The sequence below is a fragment of the Protopterus annectens genome, chromosome 9.part0, assembly GCF_019279795.1.
Source record: "Protopterus annectens isolate FY-2018-M chromosome 9.part0, PAN1.0, whole genome shotgun sequence".
NCBI classification, from domain to species: domain Eukaryota; kingdom Metazoa; phylum Chordata; order Ceratodontiformes; family Protopteridae; genus Protopterus; species Protopterus annectens.
Window position 1 is genome coordinate 573,249,207 of NC_056743.1, and position 25,864 is coordinate 573,275,070.

At 43.5% G+C, this 25,864-nt stretch overlaps 1 protein-coding gene across 1 annotated transcript in view; it reads left to right on the forward strand.

The window, feature by feature from the left end:
• LOC122811333 (dihydropyrimidinase-related protein 2-like) overlaps window positions 1-25,864 on the forward strand; it is a gene marked incomplete in the record, with an annotated part of 957,963 nt that overhangs the window by 803,836 nt on the left and 128,263 nt on the right. Inside the window, 1 exon segment of the mRNA XM_044083105.1 lies at window positions 21,681-21,837. Within this exon segment, the coding sequence (XP_043939040.1) occupies window positions 21,681-21,837 (157 nt within the window).

A 25,864-nucleotide genomic window follows, 5' to 3' on the forward strand; every position in this document is an offset into this window, starting at 1 on the left:
GGTTGCATGTACCATACCTTACTGATCTCACCAAAGGTTTTAAATGTGACAAAAAGAGAGCATGCCAAACGCACAGAAGTATTGCCAAGGCTTACACTTTCCTCTACAGCTGTATTCATTTATAGCTTTGTGCCCAGAACATTATGCCACAGTCATTTGAGTATGAATTTATTTATCTGCACCTATTGTTTAAATTGTTTTCCTTCCTGTCTTCCGACAGGAAGTATTGTTCATCTGGCTCTGTTTGTTCAGTTGTTTGTGCTTACTGGTGATATGCTGTTGTGAATGCTTATTTTTTTTATTGTGTTACTCCTGTCATCTTAATGGACTGTGGCTGTCCCGCATTGAGGGAGGGGGTGTCACTCAAAAACCTCAGACCTGCAGGCTAGGAAGAACTAAGCTAAATGTGGATCTTCATATATCTAGAGCTGGTTAATTAAAACAGATCAGTTTGCAGTGTTGAATGCAGTCTAACATGGAATGTCTTGTGCATCTTTTGCCCTAAACACTTTTTTGGGTCTATTTGAATTGACTGTGCTACAGTTCTCTGTAAAGTTCCAGAGCTGTGAAGAACCAGTTCTGTAGTACAGAGTGGTGCATCCCTAATTGTGATCTGGGAAACTCTGGTTCCACTAGTGGACCTGGAGACCCCAGGAGATGACTTAGTGATGCCATTACAGGTCAGGGTTTTCTAGCTCAGTCAGATTGCGGTTGATGGGGGGTGCAAGTTTTGGGGGGAGTTAACGCACAGCAGAAGCTTAAAATAAAGGAATGAGGAGAGACTGCACTGCAGGAACAAAATTGGCCACATAAAATCATTGCAGAGAGGTATTGGTGAGCATAATGTGAAGTGAACTTAATTTTGTGAATTGTGCTGGGGTGTACAACAAGTTAAGAGTGTTCCATTTTAAATCTGGAGGATCCTTGAGTAGGAAGAAGAGAGTCCAGGTCATGGCTGAAAAGGGTCTCTGTACCAGTCTACTACCTGGTTACCTAATAGTAAATAAGTGAATTGCCCTGTACAGGTTATTGACAGATCCTGTCTTAGAACATTTTGTGCTCAATTGAAATTCAATGCAATCAACAAACGCCAAAGAGTCAGTGTGCCTGTAAAGTAGGATGAGAAGCCACATGAATTTGATTGCAGGGGCTTTACATAAATTAATCTAGGGTAATTTGTGGAGGGGTTCTGTAATTCTGTTGAAGTTAAATCTGTACCTGCTTGAGTTATAGATGGAGGAATGACTGACAGAAACTAACCCTTCGGTTATACAACTTCTCAACTCTGCCCATTTGCAGGCATAGCCTGCGTGAAAGAAATGAAGATTTGTATCAGTAGTAGTACAAAGAAAGGCAAAAAGCAATAGTAAAGTGTACATTTACATCACAAACGGGTATAAAAAAGGAGACTTTGGACATTGGTATCTAATTATAGGGTCGGATGACGCTTGTTAGCTGTAGTACCATTCCTATTCAAGGTGTAGCATTAGTTAAAAATGACTGGTCCCAGAACCAGAAGCACTGGTGGCACTTTGCTAGTTTTGAAAGGGGGTGGGGGCTACTATTGTATAGTTTTTGCCCAGTGAAACTAGACTCTTCTCTACAATTCCGTGAGCTTCACTGCCTAATAGCACTGTTGCAGATCAGTATTAGTAAAGCTGTGGTTGTAGTTGCCAGAGAAAGCAACGGTCCATTGGTCATTTGTTGTACATTTAAGACTGCATTCTCAAAGTAAGCATACTTTCCAGATGTGGCCAAAGTACTATAGACACACTACAGTGCTATTTTACATGAATCTGAAACTGTAATTTGTTTTACTGTCCAACTGCCTAAGTGATTTAGAAGTACAAAAGCTGAAATAATAACTGTTAAAGGCCATGAATGTTGAGGCCAAATCGTCTGGTGAATTAAAACCTCCTGCTATTTGAATTTATGCATTTCTGCTCTTGGCATTTTTAAATGCATTTTTCATTTTTACTGAATTGTAACACTGAAAACCAGGCTTCACAATGAATCAGACTGACAAAACTACATACTCTGAAGTTGTCAACTTTCATTAGTTCCTCAACATGTGGGTTTGGATCTGATCCCCTCTGATCAGACTCATCTGTTATTTACAGCTCGTGGCTACTGCAAACTCTTGAGCTCCTCCCTTACTCATATGCTGTTCCATACCTCTGATCTCATTTGCTGCCTTCGTGTATGGATGTGGTCACTTTCAGCTCTCGAGCAATGGTGTTTTTTAATAAGATGAATGAAATATATTTTCTTCCCTTTTGGATAATCTTTAATTTCTTTTTATTTTAATTTTTCTTATTACTTGATTTATATGCTTCTCCAGCGTAACATAATTACCACTGTTGGTATTTCTCTGTCTCTTTTACCTTTACTGTAACTCTTCTATGGCCATTGGTAATTTTTCTGACTTTCTACAAAAATAACTTTTCTGCCCTTTGTTCCTACCGTACTATAAGTGGCTGCAAAACTTTCAGGTTTCAAGAAACGCAGAGTTGTATGGGCATAAGATCCCTCTGTGATGCCCACGACTTGTATATCTTGTTTAGGCCCTATTCTGCAACTCCTTTAACCCCAGGGCATTTACTGATCATAAGAACAAATTGATTTTGAAAAGACTTCTGACATATTTTTAAGAGTCACTGGCTGGAGCTCAACCCTCCAAGACAGACAAGAATTTAGAAAGTGCCAACTGGAAACTTCTTGGATCCTCCATTTCTTCCTCCGATTTGACCATGGCGAAGACCAAATCCTTGGATCAGATTGTTTCAGTTACAAGATCTGCCTCGTCTGATCCAGTTCATTCAGAGCTGAAACAGCTCCCCCATACCCGGCATGCATCTTTTCTGGACCCCGTCCCTTCACAGCTACCATCCCCATTTTTGGAGACTCAAGTCCCATTCAGTGGCCTCTTCCCATTCTTCCAGAAGACTTACAGAAGCAGATGTGGCTAGAATGATGAGGAAGTTTCTCTCTGCACAGATTCAGATGGGAGTTCTCCTGACTCATACCCCTTTGGGTCCAGAGACCTTTACCAGTATTATTCCACCCATTTTGGCTTCTCCAATCCATCCATCAGCCTCAGAGTCCTTAGATCCCAGTATTTAGGACAGTCTGTATCGGATCCAAAGATTGTTGCATCTTTAACTCTGATACCTTCTCTGAGTGGACTGGCTACGAGCATGTTGGAGCCAGATGACATGCCTAAGCATCATTGTCAGATTCAAGGTGTTAAATCAACTCCAAAGCTGTCTGAGCTGTTGCTACCCCTCAGAGACTCTGCATTAGATAGCTCTGCTCTGGCTCTGGCTTCTGCCTTGGGTGGACTGCCTTCCATCGGCATCCTTCTTCCTGGTGCATTCTGCTTTTGAGGTGGTAGAGAGGGTGTTCTCTTCTAGAAGACACATGAACCCCCCCTCGAATCTTCCTTCTGAATCTAATATGTCTTTGTGCCTTGAGCCTCAACACGCTACTCCACATGGACAGTCGGCCCAAATTCTTCAGGCTACCTACTTGCATCTTCCAATACTTCTCCAGAACATCCCACTGAAGAAGCTCCTAGAAAAAGAAAGTGCAAGAGTATGCACTTAAACTCCTCTCAGGAGACCGTCACAGAAGATACTGATTTCGATGAAGAAGGGTCTCCAAGATCACCACCTGCCAGCGTCTCCTTTGGAGACATTTTGGAGATCCTTAAGCAAAGGGGTGGTTAGTCTACCGATAAACGTTCCCAAGAGGAATTTGGTATTCCTGGAGGCATTTGGGTGTGGCCCATCTATTTCCTGGGCGACTCTTCCCTCTTATGAGCTCATTGGTTTGATCTCTCATCAGGTGTCAGGAATCCAGTTCTGTTGATCTTTTCCCTAATAGACCAGATAGGATCCTGGAACCAGTGAAAGGAAGAGTTCTGGAGCAAAGTAGTACCAGTAGATGCCATGGTTGTAGCAGCAGCTAAAAAAGAAAACTCTCCGAGTAGAGTTCATCTGTTCACCCACCACAGACTGGAGTCTAGGGTGCTGGACAGATTTGGGAAGCATGTTTATGCTTCAGCAAATTTTACACTTGGATCACTGAACTATTTGGTGCACATAACCAGACTTCAGAGGGATTTGATTAAAAGAAATCTCCAAATCCCTCTGAGGAGCAATAACTGCTGAGGCACAGACTTCTGTTGCCTTTCAGTTAGCTACCCTGTCAGTCCATTGCAAATTTGTCCATGAGGCTCATTTCACATACAGCTGAAGGTACCTCAGGGGCACCTTCAGGCATTTCCATTAGGAGGCATGCCTGGATGTACCTGTTATTTTGCAGAGCCCTTCAAGTCCTCCATCAATTTACCCTTTGCCAGAAGTTCTTTTTTTTTACCCTAAAGTTAGACATACTCTCCAGGTGTGAGCAAGATAGTAAGACCCTGTCTGCAGTGGGTGTACATTTTTCGACTCCTCAAAGGACCTTCTCTAGGAATCAATGAGGTGGTCGAAAAGCATGGTTCATAAAGTCCCAGGGTCCTTTTCATGATCCACATCATACCTCTCAACTGTCCAGATTTTTGCAGAATGTCCAGACGTTTGCCTCATTTTTGGTCTGTTTTTCACAAAATTGTGGTTTTCCGACAGATTGTTTGCAAATTGTTGAGAACTGAAGTCAGAAAATGACAGGCATTTAACTATCAGACTTCATACCCTTCAGAAAATTCATGCTAATGCAAAACCTGTTTTGTCACCTTTCTAAGCCTGCAAGAGCAATATTTAAAAATTGCCTTATTTTTGTGGATTTCTCCCACCATTATTTATGGCTTTGTCCAGATTTCTTGCTTTGAGGTTGAGAGGTATGACCAACATGATAGTTCCAACTGTGGTCTGGGGGAAATAATGGAAGATGCCTCCCACATGGCAGAGGAGGCCCGCAGCAATAATGGAAGATGCCGCCCACATGGCAGAGGAGGCCCGCAGAACCAGAGGGTCCAGAGGTTCCTTCTCTGACGGACCTTACCAGTGCTCCTGAAAGGGGGCCCAATTGTGCACCACTGGAGGCAATTTGGAGTAGTCTATCCCTGCACCAAAGAGCTTGGCTGGACATTACAAAAGATACATGGGTAAAGAAACATGAGCCACAAAGTATCGTAGAAAATGAAGTTTGTCTCACATGGGATCACCCTGCTAGAAAACTGGATATAATTGTCCATGAAAAGAAGACAAAGTAGTATTGATTGTTGAAATTGCCACACCCATTGACTACAGTGTCTTGTGTAGAGAGAGACATAAGGTCATTAAATATCAGGATCTGCAGGTAGGAATGAGAGCAATGTGGAAGAAAGATGCCCAGACAGTTCCAGTAGTAGTAGGAGCAACGGGGTCTTATAAAAAGAATCTACAGTCATACTTAGATATGTTACCAATCCATGTAATCCCTTACGAATTGCAGGAGGAGACATTACTGGACACATTGTGGATGCTACGAAGAGCACTTTTGGCTGACATCAAAAATTGAAACAATAGTAATTTCATGAACTTTAATCATACTTTGACTCAGGAATATGGTCCATTCCCATCACGGTATTAGAAACCAAAAAGATTTGAAGAAATTAAGAAGTGAAGAGGATTATTTGCAGAGGTTGTGTAGTACCCTTTTCCCTACCCCCTCCATCGGTAAAAAAATTCCCAATGTTTCAACCAGTCAGAGGAAAGCAGCAACTCTAGAAATAAACCTGCTAGAAAGTCATCCAAGAGGTCCCCCCCCAAACAAGAAGGAATCCAGAACTTACTAAAGATTCTTTAGTGCCAAAGAAAACAGGAGATTGGAGACCAGTTGTGGATCTCTGCAATCTGAGCAAATCAGTTCAGTATACAATGTTCCAGATTGTCATGGTTCTGTCCATGTTGCCTTTCGTGCCCAAGGATGACTGGGATATGCTCAGTAGATCTTCAGGATGTGTACTATCACACAAAAATGAACAAGTGATCCAGGGGGTACCTACATTTTGGCCAGGAACCAGTCATTACCAATTCAGAGCACTACCCTTTACCTCACCACAAAACCCCCAGGGTGTTAATCAAATGCACGGCAGTAGTTGTAGCTCACTTGAGACTGCACGGATTGAGTGTTTCCTTATCTGGATGACTGGCTCATAACCGATCCAGCCAGGCATCTGTTCATCCAAACAAGAGATTTTTGTAATCCAGTTGTGCTCTCACCTGGTCATTGCCATCAGTCTCCACAAATCTTAGAACTAACTCTAGTGCTGGAATTCATAAGAGCCTTGATGTTCTTTGTGTTTCACTGTTGCAGTCATCACACTTGGGTTAAATGCCTGCAGGTAGCCCTCAAGTTACTGTATCATTGACAACCTCCCTTCTCTTGCCAAGTGTACAAACTATTCGATTTAAAGTAAAAAAGGTAATTCAGCATTCCTCACTGTCAGCACGACTGATTCTACAGGCCTTAGGGCCAATGTCTGCTGCCATAATTTTGGTTCCATTGGCGAGATACCATCTGAGTATTCTTCAATGAACCATGGCAACTCAGTGGTCCATTCTGTACCAGCCTTTGTCCTCCCCGATCAAAATAACTCAGGCTTGTAGAAGGTACCTCAGGTGGTGGATTTGCTCAGAACAGATTTTACAAGGCTGCCCTTTCATACTTTCTCAGACCAAGGCCATAGTGACCATGAACATATCCCAATTTGGGTGGGGGGTCACTCATTGGGAAAAGATGGTCCAAGCACCTGGTCGCCAGAAAAGGCCAACATATGCATAACAATGTCCTAGAAATCAGATTAGTTCTAGCATTGCAGGCCTTCCAAGACTCTCTCCTTTCAGGGACTTTTCTGATTCAGACGGACAGTATGTCAGTAGTCTGGTACATCAACAAACAGAGGAACTGGATCTTACCCCTTGTGTCGATGAGCTCTGAGTGTGTGGCAATGGGGAATCTCATCCAGTCGATTTCTGAAAGCAATGCACATTCCAGAGAAATCCAGCGTGATAGCAGACCAGTTGAGCAGGTCTAACCTATTGCATTACGAGTGGGGTCTCAAAAAAATGCCAGAGAAGGTATTCCATCAATGCGGCTAGCTGTGCTGCAACCTCTTTACATCTCCTCTGTACAAGTGCAGCAAGTTCTTTTCCCTGAACCCCTCCACCGCGGGGGAGTTGTTGAGAGATGCTCTCCTTCATGATTGGCCTACTGGTCTCCTGTATGCTTACCCCCTCAAGTCCTCCAGTCACCAAGTTTCTTCAGAAAGCATCTCAGCTGAAGAGCACAATCATCCCCATTGCCTATTATTGGCCTCATCAGATTTGGTTCCCCTTTCTTTGGCCTCCTCTAGTTTATCCTCCATGGATTCTGGATCCAGTTCCAGACCATCTGCATCACCCGACAGTTATGATTCACCCAGACATTTTGGGCCTAAAGTTGATTGCATGGTTTCTCCAATTCCATTGATAGCTAGACAGGCCAGGCTTGTTCTCTCCTGTCCATCGCATTCTTTTGTCTTCCCACAAAGCTTCCGCTAGGAAGATTTACAAAAGTGGATGGAAAAGATTTGGTTTTAGACACAACAGACTCCTTTTCAGTGCCAGTATCTAAATTTCTTGAAGTTTTGTCTACTATTTTTAATGAAGGGGCCAGTTCCTCAATGGTTGAAGTACGATTAGCTGCCATTTGTAATTTTCATATAGGAGATGACCGTTCTAACTTGGCTTCATCACGACTCTCTAAGGCATTTATAAAAGGAATCTTTTTACTGAGACCCCTTTTAAAGATCTTACTGCGCATTGGGGTTTGAATTTAGGACTACATGCCCTGATTAATCACCATTTGAACCAGCTGCAAGGTGTGAATTAAAGTTTTTAACGTGGAAAAAACTATTTTTATGGTAGCCATAACATCCGCTAGGAGAGTTTCTGAGCTTTCAGGCTTTATCTTCTAAACCTTCATATTTAATTTTTTATAAAAAAGGGTGTCCTTACGAACCCATCCAGCTTTTCTTACTAAGTGATGTCAGGATCCAGCATTAATCAATCTATCAATCTCCCAGTTTTCTTCCCAAATTTTTCTAACAAAGGGGAATTTTATATTTGTTAGAAACGTAATTGTCTGTGATCATCTGTCTGCATTGAACTGAAAATTTCAGAAAATCAGGTAAATCGTCTCCTTTTCAGAATCAAGATTGGGAAAGTCATGTACCAAAGTAACTTTAGCTAAGTGGCTAATTGATTGCATTTCCTTTGTCTACAACAGAGTTGATTTATCTTTGCCAAAAACCTTGAGGGTTCATTCATCCAGATCCATGGCATCCTTTTTAGTATTTCTATCCAGATCTTCCATGGATTATACTTGTGCTGCAGCTACTTGGGCTAATATTCGTACCTTTATTACTCATTACAGAGTTGACCTGGTCTCTATGGGAAGAGCAGCCTTTGGCTCAACAGTACTCTGGAATATCCTTTCTTAGCTACCCAGGATTCAGGTAGCTGAGGACTCTGGCCCACATGTTGAGGAACAAATGCAAATTGACAAAATCAGGTAAAGAAGTTATGTACTCACCATAACGTTCCATCTGTGTTCATTTTCATTCTTCCTGAACTCTCCTCCCTTCAGCCCTGTACCTTTTTGTTTGGTTCTATCGTCTCGTTCTTCCAGCAGTAATAAAGTTCTGTTTTTTTGAGCTCCAGGTAGTGATTTCTCATACAACCATTATTTTTCTATTGTTTAGCAATAAAAGGCAGCAAACAAGATCTGAGATATGGAGAGGAACTAGAGCATTATGGGTAAGGGAGGAGCTCAAGAGTTTACCATAGCCATGAGCTGTAAAAAGCGTCAGACTCTGAATCGAGGATTGGATACAAACCCACATGTTGAAGAATGAAAATGGATAATGCAGATGAAACTTTATGGTGAGTACACAACTCTATTTCCTATTGCTGGTAACCAGTCAACAGATGGTCCTTACTTGAAGTCAGCAGTTAGTCTGATTAATCCATTACTTTATAGTGATGCAATGGAAAATAGAGTCTGATGTGCTTAGCAAAAGGAGCTCCCTGAAAGGTTTAAGAAAGGGAAACATTTTTGTAGCATTCTGTGTGCGAGGGGGGAGATGGATTTGAAGAACTACTGCACTTTGTATATCATGTTTGCTATTTATTGAGCGAGTCATTTTCTTTTGCCCTCTTATTTTCCTTTGAGCTGGGTATTGTGCTTGTATCCACATTATTTACTTATTTTTTTGAGAAGGGTTTTCTGTCCATCCATTGTTTACCAGCCACAAGCTCTTTGTCAACCACTGTTTTAAGAGTGGGCATTGGGCATTGTCCAAGTAACTATCAGAAATTCTTGCTGACCTTAGTCCATTGCTCTGGAGCAGCCTGAGTGAATGGTGCTTTCAAAATGATGGACATTTAATGCTGGGCACACTCCCATGCATGCAAGCATGGCATCCCCTAGCTTATAGCATGCAACACTGTTTGGTAGTCGCTCATCCTCAACTCTGTATTCTGTATAGTTTGCCCAACTAGCCTCCATGCATCAAGTCTGCAGTGGAATGGGCTGTCATCCATCCCCAGAATGAATTTGATTGCAAATACTGATCACTGCCGTCTTCACCATCAGGCTTCAGTGGCTCACAGGTTGTCTGCAACTCCATTAGTGTAAGCTTGTGTGCCATGCAGTGTGCTTGCAGAATTAGCATTACTGAGCTTTAAGACCTGGTTTTGACTTGGCTGCTGGAGCACTTGATGGTACAGGCAGGGGAGGATTGATGTGCCTATCCTGGGGAAGGAGAAAGTGTTTGCATGTAGAGGAACATGCACATTTATTGTTCTCCCATGGATTGATGGGGCAGCCTGCTGATGTTGACTCCCTGCAGAGGTGGTCTAGCTTTGATGCTATTCTTTTTTGTTGTACATCTCGCCCATGGATTATTACTAAGCTGGGGTGATGTAGGACTTCAACACAAGCCAGAACCACTTTGATGCCTGCATTACTGATAGCCCATCCTGGTTGACTGTTGCCCTGGTGGGGGGGGGGGGGGAACAAATGAGGTGGCTAACTGGAAGGGAATGGCTATCTGCATGCAGCTGGAACAGTGTCCCAAAACAGAGGGGAACAAAAAAAATCACTGATCATTTCCATATGAGAATCTTTTCTGTATTCATTTGTAGTTGAATGGGAGAAATGCATAAGTTGCAAGTGAATTTCTTAAAGAATATGAAAGAGAAGGGCCTGAGAGCTGGAATTCTCTAGGATATATCTACTGTTCTATTCACGTTATTACTTATTTTGGTTATGCAATCCATTTGGTTGCTGAAGTTGATACTTTTGCTTTGGAACATAACTACGACTTAGTCCCCCTGTACCTTTCATCCAAGCAGGTTTACTATTCCTGTAGCTTCCATGCTGACAGTTTTACTACTGTTTGCCTTTATGTATACTAGAATTCTGCACTGGTACTTATGTTTTAGAAGAAGCCAGGGCTGTGTCTCGGTATAACATTCTCTGACATCTTGATGGCCCTATATCTGGCCGGTATATCAAAGCCTTTAGAATTTATAGACTTACATCATGCTTATGCTTCTCTGTGCCAGGCGTAGGGTATAAAGGCAATGTATGAACGTACATACCTCAGAACTTCTTTGTGGCCAGTCTAAACGCCATCACTGAACATCAGTCTGAACTCTCTTCTGTGCTAGTTACTAAGCCGTGTTTCAGATAAGTGCCACTTGGGGGGGGGGTTACTTGACTTAAGCTTTTGTTGTGAGTTTACGTGTCATCCAGAAAGGGAAGATGTTTGTGACTATCTTATGGGGAATCTGCCACACTGAGGGATTTTGCAGTTTCTAACTCAGGAGGAGATTCCTACTAGGCTGGTAGAGTGTTGACAAGGGGTCTGTATCCCAAAGGGTTTTTCATGCAGATGTCCCTCAAAAGAAAAAACACATTTCCCCTGCTGTTAAAGATCTCAAATGTGTGTGGCAGGATTTTACTCTGAGGTTGTTTAATGCTTTAATGACCTTAAGCCTCCTCAAGGAGTCTCCGTGTCAGTTCCTCCCTGGTCATCTTACTCCTCTTAAGAGGCCCAGGGAGCAAGAGTCCTCTGATTTGGCTTCTGGGGAAGAGTCTTTGGCATACTCTTCTCAGATCCCTTCTCGCTTAGATTATGGGTCTGAGTAAGAGGATTGTTTTAGCCCAGATTCTGCTTTAGAAGAACTCTTTTGTCGGCGTTGTTTCTCATATGATGGAATATTTCAAATGGGATTGTTCTCAGGATTCTGATATTCAGAAGAGGTATCATGAACTCGGCCAGGTGGATTCTACCAGTCCATCTGCTGTTCCTCAAATTCTGCTTGCCCTCTTCGATTCCTTTACAGCAGCCTCTGTTGCCCCTGATTCTCAGCCACCAGCTCCCAGGATACCTGATGGATTTTACAAAGTGCCTGATTGTAAATTTCTGTATAAATGTCCTTTTCCTGACACTTCTGTAGTGTCTCTTCTGACAAATGTTCTAAGCTTTTACCTTCTACTAAACTACTTCCTTAAGACAGAGAGTAGATCCGTGGAATTATCTAGGCACAAAGGTTTATACTGCTGCTACCCTGGCTTTTAGGGCTATCAATTACCAGACTTGTATGACTAGTAGGTATGTTTTAGCCCTTTTCTCAAGCTTCTCAGGTAATTTCTGACCCTCCTGATTCTGATGGAAGGCCTCAGCCCTTTCCTTGTTGGCTTCTACCTCTCAAGTGGCTTGACACTCTTAAGTGCAGTTATGCAGCTGATGCTTCCTCTGGGGTTGCTGCATTTGGTTCTTTTCTGTTCTGAGGTGTTACTCTGGGCTTCATTTCCACCCGATGAGGTTAAAGCTAACTTGAATGCTCGTCATGGTAATAAACCTTTTTGGCTCTGCTGCTAAACTTTAAATCCCTCCAGGGCAAGGTAACGCCATGTAGGAGTTGAAGCATTTTTATTTCTCCTGTCCCTAACTTTCAGAGAAATTATCCCTCCAAATCAGCTTTTGTTCAGACTGTCTCACTCTCCACCCAAAGGTAATAAAAGGTTCTAGGTGTGCACCTCCAGCCAATTCTGCTCAGACTTCTACTTCTTAAAAGCCTCCTTTTCAGGACAATCCAGGTTCAATCTGACAGTTTTCTTCCCTTTTCCCTTTCTCTTTTCCTTCTCAATTGGCAAAGAGTCTCTTAAGACTCCTGGGTTTTGGCCATCATCTGCTAGGGATATTTCATGGTGAGGAAATCCCCCCCCCCCCTTTTCCGGGCATCCCACAACCTCTGCAGAAATGTCTTTATTTCCAGAAATTCTTCAGGCTGATCATCATGTTACACTGCTGCAGTCATTACACTTGGGTTATCCTGCCGTCAGGCGGTTCCCCAGTCGGCCTGAGTTCCAAAGTCTTGGTCCGGCGTCAGTTGCTGTCGCCTCCTGCCTGACGTCATTGCGAAAGGGGTATATAAGATGCAGCAGACGCCATTTTCTTTCTTGAGGCGCGGTGCCCGAAGCAAAAGTAGTTCGCAAGTGCCGGTCAGCCGGCTCCTGAGATTTTCATCCTGAATCCAGAACCGAAGTCTTCTACAAAGCTAAGTACCCCGTTGGGGAAACTTTTTCTTGCCTCAGACCGATGTCAGTAAAAGTTAATAACTGTATTTCTTGTGGGAAGCAAATACTTCATAAGGATTTCCATTCCTATTGTATCCCACGCCTAGGCCCAGACCACAACTTCACTGGTTGTCTGTTGGTGCTAGGTTTAACAAGCGCACTATTAAACGTCTGATTTTGCCCGACATTATTTTGGCAGAAAATTCAATTACACCATGCCGTCGGAACTTCCGATGACCGGAATACATAAAAAGCGCAAAGACAAGGACAGGCATCAGAGGCCCAAAACTGACAAGGCCTCTTCTTGGCTGGTCGCCGGTTCTCCGGTTTTCAGCGAGGCACCTTCGCAGCCCCCTGACTACCACTTCTGCAGAACCACAGGCCACTTCCGACTCCCACGTGGAGCTGGCTGGGCCTTCAGACGCACGAGTTTTTCAGCCTAGTGAAACTAACTGTTCAGAGGGAACCGAAGTAGCTGAGCAATCCACAGCTTCAGAGGGTGTTTTCAGACCTACTCAGTTAAGCATTAAACCCTCTGCTTAAGTCTAAGCCTCCCTTAAAAACAAAGAAACAAATACAGCATTCTCCAGGACAGGCCTCCATGCCTAAGAAACAAATGCTCAAAATGGCCGAAGACCTAATCACCCTGATCAGGGGGGTCCCACCCCCTCCTGATAAAAGGCCCAGACAGGATGCAGACTATGAATCATCTGACCAGGTGTCCATTTCTTCAGATTCATCCTCAGACCAAGGATATTCTTTACCCCTTATGAGGATTCTGATGCTGAACAATCAATTCCATCAGCCTGTCCACCTGAGGGGACTACTCCTTTGGGGAAACCTTACATACCATGAGGGAGCATTTCCATTGGGAAGGCCAGCATTGCTCAGAATCCAAGAAAAGGCTCAGACTTCCTTTTACCTCAACACAGACCCCTTGCTATTCTGCCAGTGTTGGATATTGCGGATGATGTGTATACTGAATCCAGCTTAAATCCTGACTCCTTACCTCCAGCCCCAGTTAAACCTGACAGATACTACAGAGTCCCTGACTCGCACAAATTTCTTTATAAAAGCCCTGTTGCTGACCCTGAAACTATTCCTCAGGGACCCAAAGGGATTAAGGCCTCATCAGCAAAAAACCCAGTTCCCTCTGACATTCCAGAGCATTAGACAGATGGGGAAAGAAAGTATATACGTCTGCAACTGTAGCAATGAGAGCCTTAAATTGCCAGTTTCACATGCTAAAATATCAGCAATTTTTGATTTCTCAGTTGAAACAAAAAATGCTTCCAGATTCAGATCCTCCTAATTTTAAAGAAATGCAAGATTTATTGCATGCAGCTGAACAAGTGGGAAGGCATACTTTGCAATGTGGTTTTGATTCTTTGGAGGCCTCCTGTAGAGCAGCAGTTACAGACTGTCATTAGAAGACATGCTTGGTTAAAAGAACATACAATACCAGATCATGTTAAAGCAAAATTATTGGATGCACCTTTGCAGTGGGATGTGTTATTTGGAATTAAGGCAGAAGAGGTATTAATGAAGATGGAGGATAAGGCAAAATCTATGCAAACGGTGAAGGATTTCTTACAGGTTCAGCCTCCTTGATTTAGCAGAAATTGGCCAACAAAGAATTGATCCTTTCCAGTTAGACAGACCTCAAAGGAGCAGATACAGACGTCCAAGAGGTAGAGGTCAACCACAAGGTCCTTACAGGCCTCTACAATGGGGTGCACCAGGCCAGAAAGAATGGGATGACAGGCCCTAACCATGTAAAAAGCAGCCTCAATGACTTCCCACTACAGCTGACAAACGTCTCCCTCTTGGCAGCCCCCTTAGGAGGAAAACTGGCACTTTTCTATCACAATTGGCATTGGATCACCAAAGACAAATGGGTTCTCAACATTGTATCTCAAGGTTACAGGTTCCACTTTCACACTCTGCCAAGGTTAAAAGGAATGCCAAATCTGCCACCAAATCAATGGGCAGAGGCTCAAAAACAAATTACAGCACGCATGAACATGAGAGCTATTCAAAAGGTACCACCACAGGAGCAAGGCCAAGGATTTTACTCAAGACTCTTTCTGGTTCCCAGAAAGGACAAAGCCTGGAGGCCCACTCTGGATCTTTCTTGTCTATAAACACTTACCTGGATGTTCCGAAATTCAAAATGTTGACGCTACAGCAGCTTCTTCCCATGCTGGGCAAGAAAGCTTGGCTCGTGACCTTGGACCTCAAGGAGGCATACCTGCATGTCCCTGTCAGACAAAACTGCAGAAGATACCTCAGATTAATAGCTGGTTCAATGCACTATCAATTCCCTGCACTGCCATTTGGCTTATTTACTGCGCCCAGGGTCTTCACAAAGTGTCTGGCACCAGTAATTGCATTTTGCAGACAGAAAGGAATTCAAACTTATCCATACCTGGACGACTGCCTGATTCAAGCAGAGAGCAAGGACATTCTTCTAAAGCATCTGGCGTTCGTAAAAAAGTTAAGTTGCCTTGGGTACACAGTAAACAAAAAGAAATCAAAGCTAGTGCCCTCACAAGAGATCATATTCCTGGGTGCCAGCTTGAACACAACAGCCCAGATGGCTTATCTCACGCCAGACAAGCAAGGACAACTGACTCAATACTTTCAATTGATGGCAACAAAGACCCAACTCCCTGCAAGAAAAATTCTGCAGGCCTTGGGTTACATGGCATCTTGCATACTACTAATTCCATATGCCAGACTGCATGTGAGGAAACTACAATGGTACCTAAAGAGTGTATGGTCTCAACACTGTCAAAGTTTGAAAGCAGTTATGCCACAAATTCCTTGCCTTCAACAGGAGTTTCGATGGTGGGCTCAAGCTTGTCACCTCAACAAGGGACAGCCTTTTATTCAACCCACAGCCAGGCAAACACTGACAACAGATGCATCGGATTACGCCTGGGGAGCACACATGGCAGGAAAATGTATTCAGGGCGAGTGGCCCGCAGAACAAAGGCATCTTCACATCAATCAAAAAGAGATGCCAGCTGTACAAAATGCCCTTATAGCTTTCAAGGACCTGCTGCATCCAGGACAACTATTACTAAAGACAGACAACACCACAGTTATGTGGTACATAAACAAGCAAGGGGGCACACACTCCTACCCCTCTGCAGACAAGCCATGACCTTGTGGAATACAGCTCTAGACTACCACGTTCATCTGCAAGCACAATTCCTGCCAGGAGAGAAAAACACACTGGCAGATGACTTGAGCAAAAACATCATGGATCCCCATGAATGGGAATTGAATCCACAAATATTCAGAATGATAACACAGAAATGGTGGAGCCCGGACATCTGTTTGCATCCCCAATGAACTGCCAGCTACAGAAATTCTGCACAAGGAGTTACCATCCACAAGCATGGAAAGTGGATGCCCTCTCATTCAGCTGGAAAAACCTATAAGTATATGCCTTCCCACCTCTACCTCTCCTTCCAAAGGTACTCATAAAAGCCAGGCAAGAAGAGCCAAAGATGATCCTGATTGCACCAGACTGGCCACGCCAGCACTGGTACCCAATCTTAAAGAACGTAGCACAAGAACCACCCTGGATTTTGCCTCAAATCCCACATCTGCTGACTCAGCACAACAATCAGATACTTCACAGCCAGCTAAAGACCTTAAACCTAGCTGCATGGAAAATTCCTTAGTCAAGCAAGCAATGCCTCTCTCCAAAGCTGTTATGGATGTCATTCTGGAGGCCAGAAGGCCTAGTACCAGGAAAGCCTATTCGGATGAATGGAAGAGATTCTGTGCCTGGAACCAGGCTCACTGCCTTGACCCTCTTGTCCCAAACATTCCTCAGATACTACAATATTTAACCGAGATGCTGGACAAGGGCCTCTCCTTTTCATCCATCAAGATCCATGCCTCTGCCATTTCTGCTCATTACAACACAGATCCACCAATTTTCTCTAATCCTTTGCTAAAACAGTACTTCAGAGGGACTAAAAACATAAGACCGCCCCGTAGAGCACCTACTCCAACTTGGGTCCTCAACTTTTTGGAAAAATTAACTTTACCTCCTTTTGAGCCAGCTAACACAGCAGAATTAAAATATATCTATTGGAAAACTGCTCTGCTACTGGCAATAACTTCAACACGAAGAGTTTCAGAATTACAGGCACTAATGGCAGTGGAATCTTTCCTCATTTTCCACCAGGACAGGGTGTCTTTAAGAACTAACCCTACGTTTATGCCAAAGGTGGTATCAAGTGTGGCTCTAAACCACACTATTCACTTGCCAACTTTTTATCCAAAACCACAGAATAAAGGGGAGAGACTACTGCATTCTTTGGACATTCACAGGCAGTTACGCTTCTACTTGGACAAAACCAAAGCTTTCAGAAAATCTGAGCAATTATTGGTAGTATATGCTACAGGAGCACAGGGAAAAGCCATTTCAAAACAGACTATTTCAAAATGGATAGGATATTGTATACGTTTCTGCTATACACACCATGGGAAACCTGTACCTAGCAGCATTAGATCTCACTCCACCAGGGCTACAGCCACTTAAACTGCCTACCTCAGAGGAGTACCTACCCAAGGATATTTTGGAAGCAGCAACATGGAGTTCTGTGCATACATTCACCAAGCATTACGATTTGCCTTTATACTCCAAATCCAGAGCTGGCTTCGCCACTGCTGTGCTGCAGGGCCTTATAGCCACCCCTAATGCCTTATAGAACCAGCCACCCTACCTCAGCTTTGGGATTCCACCCAAGTGTAATGACTGCAGCAGTGTAACACGATGAACATAGTACAGTTTTGTACCTACCATAAATGTAGATGTTAGAGTGTAAACACTGCTGCAGTCCAGGTAACCCTCCCTCCTTCCCCTCTTACTTGCTGGTACGTACCTGTCTTCTACCCTTGGGGAGTATTTGCTGGTAACTGAGATTTGTTTGCTTTTCGTATGTATGCTTTACTAGCAATTTGAATTGCCTACCTATTTGGGGGCACCTGACATCTGGGGCAAGAAAAACTGAAGAAAATGGCGTCGGCTGCATCTTGTATACCCCTGTCGCACTGATGTCAGGGAGGAGGCGACAGCAACCGATGCCGGACCAAGACTTTGGAACTCAGGCCGACTGGGGAACTGCCTGACGGCAGGATAACCCAAGTGTAATGACTGCAGCAGTGTTTACACTCTAACATCTACATTTATGGTAGGTACAAAACTGTACTTTCTGGCCCATGGCACCATTCAAGTTGTGCCCCCTACCCAGGATGGGAAGTGTTTTTATTCCAGAATGCTTCTGGTTCTCAGGAAGGAAGGCACCTAGAGACCCATTCTGGACCTTTTAAGTACAACACCTTTCTAGAAGGCCACTCCTTTCAGATGTTGGCTCTTCTAACCTTGTTCCATCTTCTTCCCCAGGCTTTCCTGGCATCTCTGGACCTAAAGGATGCCAAGCTCCACTTCCTCACCCATCCCCTTTTCAGGAAGTTTTTTTGTATTTCTCTGTTTCTTCCTTGCATTTTCAGTTCTCTGCTTTGGCCTCTTTACTGTCCTATCAGTATGTACTAAATGCCTTGCTCCTGCCTTTACCTCTTCCTTTATCTGGGTTACCTGCTTATTCAGGCTTTATCCCCTGAAGCTCTGCTTCAGGACCTCCAGTTTACTGCTCCCCAATTACAAAGCCTAGGGTTTGCCATAAATTTTCAAAAATGAATCCTGGTTCCTTGTTAGGATCAGAGTCTCCTCATTTGTAGGATCCAGGCCATTCCCATGTTGGTATCACCGTCTCCACCTCACATTTTCTCTCTGCTTTGCCTTTTTCCAGTCTCCTCTTCCTCTGGATTCAGTCTCAGCCAGGGATTTTCTTAGGATTCTAGGGTTTATAGCTTCCACCATTCCTGTGCTGCCTCTAGCCAGGCTCTGTATGAGAGATCTCCAAGGGTACCTCAAGTCAGTGTGGCTTCAACACTGTTCACTGGATTTCTGTATTCCCTTCCTTCCTGGTCTCAAACCCAAGCTTCAGTGGTGGATTCATCAGCTTTCTGTCAACCCAGGGCTTCCTTTCCAACCTCCAGTACCATCATGAGCTCTTTTCCAATGCCCCAGACAGGGTCTCAGCCCCCCCCATCAGAGGTGAGATCACATCAACATAAAGGAGATGAGTGTTCTCTGTTGAGCTTTTCCTTCCCTCTTTCTTCCAGGCCCAAGTTTCACAGACCATACCACAGTGATGTATGTAAACAAGCAAAGGGGGACACTGTCCTACCTTCTTTGCAGGTTTGCTCTTCAGGTCTGGAATCTAACTGTTCAGTAACAAGTGATTCTTCAGGCTGTCTACTCCTTCAGAGCAAAATATAGTGACACACTCTGAGCAGGTCCAGCACACAGACTCATCAATGGATGCTTCAGTGAAATGTGTTTCTGGATATTTTCCATCAGTGGGATACTCCTTAGGTAGATATTTTGCCTCCCCTCTGAACAGACAACTTCCTGTCTTCTGTTAGAGTTCATAGTCCTCTGACTTGGAAGGTCGACACCTTAGTTTTTCCTTGGAAGGAGATTTTTTTTTATGCCTTTCTTCCCCTGATTTTGATGGTCCTGCACAAGATCAAGCAAGGCTTCCCCCAAAATCTTGCTGGTGACTTCCTGTTGACACAGACAGCATTGGTTCCCCCTTTTTCACTTAGCCAGGGGCAATCACCAGAAGTTACCTCACTGGTTGGACATTCTCACACAAGACAAGTGGTCTTGTATCAATCCTCACTTGCCCACTCTTCAGCTGACACTGGGTGATAGGACTTTGATCCCTTTTAGGCACCTCCTTTTCTTAGGATGTGCTTTGGCTTCTGCAAGAGACCAGGAAACTCACTACCAGGAAATCATATTAGTCCAAATGGAAGAGATTTTCTGTCTGGTGCTTTTCTGGTAACCAGGATCCCTTTTCATTGGGTATCACTCTGGTTCTATCTCTTGTGTGAATTGCTCCATGCTGAGTTAGCATATTCTTCAGTTAAGGCAAACTTCTCAGCTATTTCCGCTAGTGTGCCCTTGACTTCTCCTCTAGCCTGTAGCTTGTCTACCCTTGACTTCTCCTCTAGCCTGTAGCTTTGAGGTCATACAATTTCTTAAAGGCTTCCTTCATATCAGGCCTCCCAGGAAATCTATTCCACCTACCTTGTTCCTCAGTTTTGTTCTTGAAAAATTTCTTAGGCTCCTTTCGAGCCTGCAGCTTCAGCTTCCTTGCAACATTGTACTTTGAAGACTGTTCTTCTTTTGGCCCTTACTTCAGCTAAGAGAGTATCTGAACTTATGGCTGCTCTTCCTTTTTAAGTTTTCACAGGGATATGGTTTCTTTCTACTAATCCTCCTTTTATTCCCAAGGTGATAAGACTAAGATCATTCGCAAATCTGAGCAACTATTTCTTTCCTTTCATCTTAGGTCTTTGGGTTTGGCTGTTTCTAAACAAATGCATCTTCCTAGATTTCTAAGGCCATTTCTTTTTATTACTCCTTTCATGGTAAATGTCTTTCTGCCTCTGTAAAGGCTCATTCTACCAGATCTATTGCGTCCTCTGGTGCCTTTTTCAAAGGACTGGATGCTAATTCCATCCTTGAGGTTGATACTTGGACTTCTATCCATAACTTCACTAAACATTACAAGCTGGATGTTTCCAGAGCAAGAGCTGGCTTTGCCAGGGCTATTCTGCATGGATTTCTAGGGGGCTCTTCAGCGACTTCCTCCAGATATTCATCTGTTTAGGTCTGGTAAATATCTTACTGGGGCAAGTGGTTTTCTGCCAGTTTCCCACCCTGCTGTTTCTAGCCAGTTAACACCTTGCCAAGCTTTCCTTGCAGTATGTGAGCCTTTGTGGTCATTATCTTCCAATCAACGTCTTACTTTTGTATGGATGCCAGTTATGCTATTGATGACTGGATTTTATAGGCTAGAATTAGAATCTGCTAACTCTTGGCTATGGAAACTATTAGGCAGTGTGAGCTGTTCATTGTAGTCCTAGTATTTAGTCAGAGTGTTTTCCATTCTCTGATTTCATTGCAGTGTTCTATATGTGGTTAAGTAAGCTGTTACACAACTTTCTAAATGTACAAAAAATATATATTTACTCTCCCTCGTTAAAAAGGACTCAAGCCCACTATGAGCGTTTTTAGCTTTCCCCATGCACACTGCATTTGCGGTCTGTCAACCTTCTGTTTTGTGACCAACAACTGGGGGCAGGGACTTGTACATAGGAGAAGACCATGGGCAGTAGAGTGGCTCGGTGGTATGAACTCTGCCTTATAGGTCCAGGGTGTATGGGTTTTAATACTGACTTCCAGTGGAGTCTGCATGTTTTTCTGTGTCTGTATACTTCAGGAATCCTAGTTTCGGCATAGCTAGGGGAGAGGAGGTAGTGTGAAGGCAGCAGCCCTGGGTGTAAAGTGAGTATGTGTGTGTGATGTAGATCTGAACCCGTCTACCTGGTTTGTTTCTTTTGTGAGGAGTGTTGGATCATGAGTGGACTACCCCCCCAGTCCTCAACTTAAAGTTGAGAGGTGCCAGGTAGGGGTCAGCATTAGGGAATAGAGTAGTTAGGCTACTCTGTGACTCCCAGAAACATACTTTTTGACTGGCTACACTAAATTGTCAGTGTAAGTATCTCATCTCTCCCTTCCCCTCTCTCTCTCTATATAGATATATCTATTTGTATCTAGTCCACTTACCCATTTAACAAATAAGCAAATGCAATGGTGTGCTGTGCATGGTGGATATCCCTAGAGGAAAGGGATGAAGGATAGCAAGCTTTCTAATGGGAAGTAAAATTATTTAGAAAAAAATTAGTCTTATTACTGAGAGTTGCTCTGCAGCACGGACGCAGAGTCCTTTAGTCTGTTTAGCTCTTTAAAGGCAGTTGGACTCATGACTCAGAATTAAACTGTGATAACTAGTTTTGTTTGCTTTAGAATTAAGTAACACTTCAATGTGTAAGCACTCAGCTACATGCCTTTGAGCTGCAGATGGTATGTGCTGTTTCACTTTGTCCATTGTTGTTTGCAGGGGCTGTTGTGTATGGAGAGCCGCTCACGTCCAGTCTTGGCACTGATGGATCTCATTATTGGAGCAAGAACTGGGCAAAGGCTGCAGCATTTGTTACCTCACCACCACTGAGCCCGGACCCAACCACTCCAGATTATCTCAATTCCCTGCTTTCCTGGTGACTGCAACCATCTTTCTATGAATATCACTAAGATGTGTTTTCTGTTTGAAGCATTGTATCTTTTTCAGTGTGTGTGTGTTTGTGTGTGTGTGTGTGTATATATATATATATATATATATATATATATATATATATATATATATAATTTTTTTTAATACTAAGCAAGAGTACAATTTTGTCATAAACCCGTAACTCTTAGAGTAGGATGGGACATTTGACTGTTTTGTAACCCATCACTAAGGGTAGGGCACAAGCTAGCCAGAAGGAATGGAATATAGGAGTATCTGCTTCCCAGAAGTGCCATTTAGATTACTTGGCAGGCGCATTAGTAACACTGAAGAACAGTCCTTTGAATTCTGTACCATGTAGACTGAAAGACGAGTGGACAACTTAATAAAAAGGTTTAAGACATGAGGTTTGGCAGTCTGAATGTTATGTAAATTAGGGGAGTGCAAGTGACTCGCTCGCTCTCATGTGAGGTAATGTGTGAAGCTTTGACCCTACTGTTTAATATCTTCTGTGAAACTGCATTTTTTCATCTGTCAAGCACACAGTTCAATGAATCCTAGTTGACTTTTGTATTGTGACAATGGTTTGTCTTTCAGTGATGGTTTTGAAAACATTTCTTTGGTGCTACCACATTAGAGAAGTCCTAGTCAGTGTTTGCTTTACTTGGCTTTAGTAACAACACTAACTGTACTTTTGGGGGGAGGAATTTGTTTTTATTTCTGCCTTTCAGATGAGGAAAACTGGGCTGCGGAAATGGAGCTTCTTTAACTGATTTTTATTAACTTTTTCATGCCTGTCTTGGGTTATTTTTTTTTCTGGACCATTTGCTGTCCAGCTGATTGTCCTAAAGTCCTTCCTATAGGCAGATGTCCAAGTGACTTATCACTAAATGCAGTTAATTGTAAGGAAGTGTATTCCTAAAAGAGGTGAAATTTGTCACTTGCTCAAGTTTTTCTACACCATTTTCACTTTACTTGCTTCATGAGCATTATATAGTGGTTTTATTTGTCAGATGCCAAACTGCACCCTCAATCAAAGTACCTGGTCTGTTTGACCAGCCAAAGAATTTGAGCTGCTTTTGTCATTCAAGCAATCTTTATGCCATTAGAGGGTGTTCCACCAGAGCACAGGATGTCAGATGGCCATTGTGCGCTCTTTACCTACATGATGATGTTTAAACCTGATTTTTTTGTTTGTTTTTATTCCATATGTATACTAAATCCTGAAAACCCAAACTACCGACACCCAAAATCCTGAGACCAAATACCTGAAACACTAAAATACTGGAACACATAAAAACCGCGAAATTTAAACTACTGAAAACTACACCCAACATACACCACACACATACACACAATCCCCCAGAACACAAACCACAAAGCATTCTATAGCTATGTCAGTAATCTAGATGGCAACACCCAGATCTGCTCTGAGTTACAGCACAAGGGCACGAAAATTACAGAAACAGATATTGCCAACATCCTGGCAGATTCAGTACTAACTTTACCCCTCCCTCTCACCCCCTAAAGGGCCCATATCTATACTTGAAAAAAGCAGAGTCCCTGTAATCACAGCTACGCAGGTAAAAGCTGCACTTTCTAAAGCCAAAAACACAGCATCCATGGGACCGGACAACATCCCAGGCTGCGTTTTACACAAACTTCAGAACGAACTGGCTCCCCACTTAAGCACCATGTTTAATAATAGCCTTGCATCAAGCTTTGTGCCCACTGAATGGCACACAGCAGCAGTTATCCCACTCCACAAAGGGGGAGCCACCAATGATCCCAGGAACTATCGACCTATTAGCCTGACGAGCCTGTTCTGCAAGGCCATGGAACTTACCATCATGGAAATCATAAACACTTTGGTAACCTCCAAACTCTGGATTCCACCCAGTTTGGGTTTGTGAAAGGCAGATTATGCCTCCTGAACCTGATTGACTACTTTGAGGCAGTCACCAAAGCCGTGGATGAAGGTAAGGTAGGTCACACAGCCTATCTTGACCTCGCCAAGGCTTTTGACACCATCCCCCATTCTGGACGTATAGCTAAACTCACTAAACTAGGTATAAATCCCTACGTCACAAGATGGGTTGCCAACTGGCTCACTGACAGAACCCACACTGTAAAAGCTGCAGACTCCAAATCTGACCTCAAAGCAGTGACAAGTGGATTACCACAGGGTTCTGTCCTGGGACCTCTCCTGTTTGGTGTCTACTACTCTGAAGTACAGGCTAACACAGAAGGCCTCTGGCTAACTAAATTCGCAGATGACTGCAAACTAGGAGCCATAGTCAAGTCCCCCAAATGATGTGGACATCCTACAAAAGGGCCTCGCTGTGACAGATACCTGGTGTCAGAGCCATGGCCTCAAGCTCAATGCCAGAAAGTGCAGTGTCATCCCCTTTGGTAAAAACTCTGCACCCATGAACTACCACATAGGCAGCAATCTACTTAAAACCGAATGCATGATGACACCTTGGGACCCAGGTGGGACAGTAGTCTCTCCTTTGATAGTTACATCACCACAGTAGTCAGGAAGTCCTTCTACGAGGCACACCTAATCATAAAAGGGTTCTCATCCAGGAAAAAGAGGTCCTTGTTCCCCTCTACTTGACACTCATTAGACCCATTGTAGAGTACAACGCCCCTTTTGGAATGTACCTTTCAAGACATCTGCAGCAGCTGGAAAGGCCACAGAAGTACCTCACAAAGAGGATTACTGGCCTCAAACAAATGCCCTACACTGACCGCCTCAAAAAACTCCAGCTTTACTCCGTAGCACATCGCCTACTCCGAGGTGATCTCTGCCTAACATATAAAGCTATGTCAGACCCAGAGCTGTTGGACATGCTACACCTAAAGAAATCCCAATCCCTCCGAGCTACACGTTCTAGGGACCTAAACCTTGTCACCACAATAAACAGGACACGCTGGAGGGATAGATTCCTGTCCCAGAGACTTCCTATACTCTGGAACAAGCTTTACCCATCTATGTCAAGCAAAGTTCTTCATTAGCACTCTTCAAGAAAAATCTTGAGTGGATGGGAAATAGGAAATACACCCCGGGGATCACTTCTGTGTCTCGACAGTTGCACAGGAAAATAACTTTCTTGGGTGGCGTAAGCCATGGAGCCTTGCTGGCTAGACTTACGTAGGCCCTTGGGCTGATAGCCTAGTACCTACCTATGAACCTATAAACTACAGACAAGCAGGGGGACAATCCCCCCTGCACCCCCTGTGTGGGGGGCTGCGCCCCCTACACCCCCTACTTAAATATTCTAACTCCAAGGTCGCACTACATACACAAACACATGAAACACCAGCACACACCTACATATCCTCGCACACACATCAGTCACAACACACACACACACACACACACACACACACACACACACACACAAAACCCTAACCAAAACAATTAAACATAGATACTTACCTGACCTTCCACCATACCTCCACACCAAAAGCGCGAATGTCAAACTCCCGATCGGGATTTTGAAATTCGCGCTTCTGCTAATGATTGGCGGTAGACTTTTACGTGCTGGCTTGCCGGGCCTAACGCACATTCACGCATGTTGACACACAGATGCTCTGAGAATCGAGCGGGCAGCATCTAACTGTGAGGCGACAACGCTATATATATATATATATATATATATATATATATATATATATATATATATATATATATCTAAAATATACAATTAGCTGAAGAACAACTATTTTGAATGTTTTAGGTGGATAATTGCAGTTGCTGCAAAGCCTTTTGAGCCCCGTTACAACAAGTAAGTTGATTAGAGTGTTAGGTTACCAAGCTGTCTCACTGTATTGTCTTTTTTTTTACATGTAGAAGACAGCAGGATCTACTTGTAATACCTGTAGTATTTACAGCAAGGCCAAAGGCACCACCGTATCAGTGGCAGAAGCATCTTGGCAGTTTGTTGTATATTAATTTTAGATGTTCATTGGAAGGATGAATGCAGTATAATTCATCACATTTTAGATTA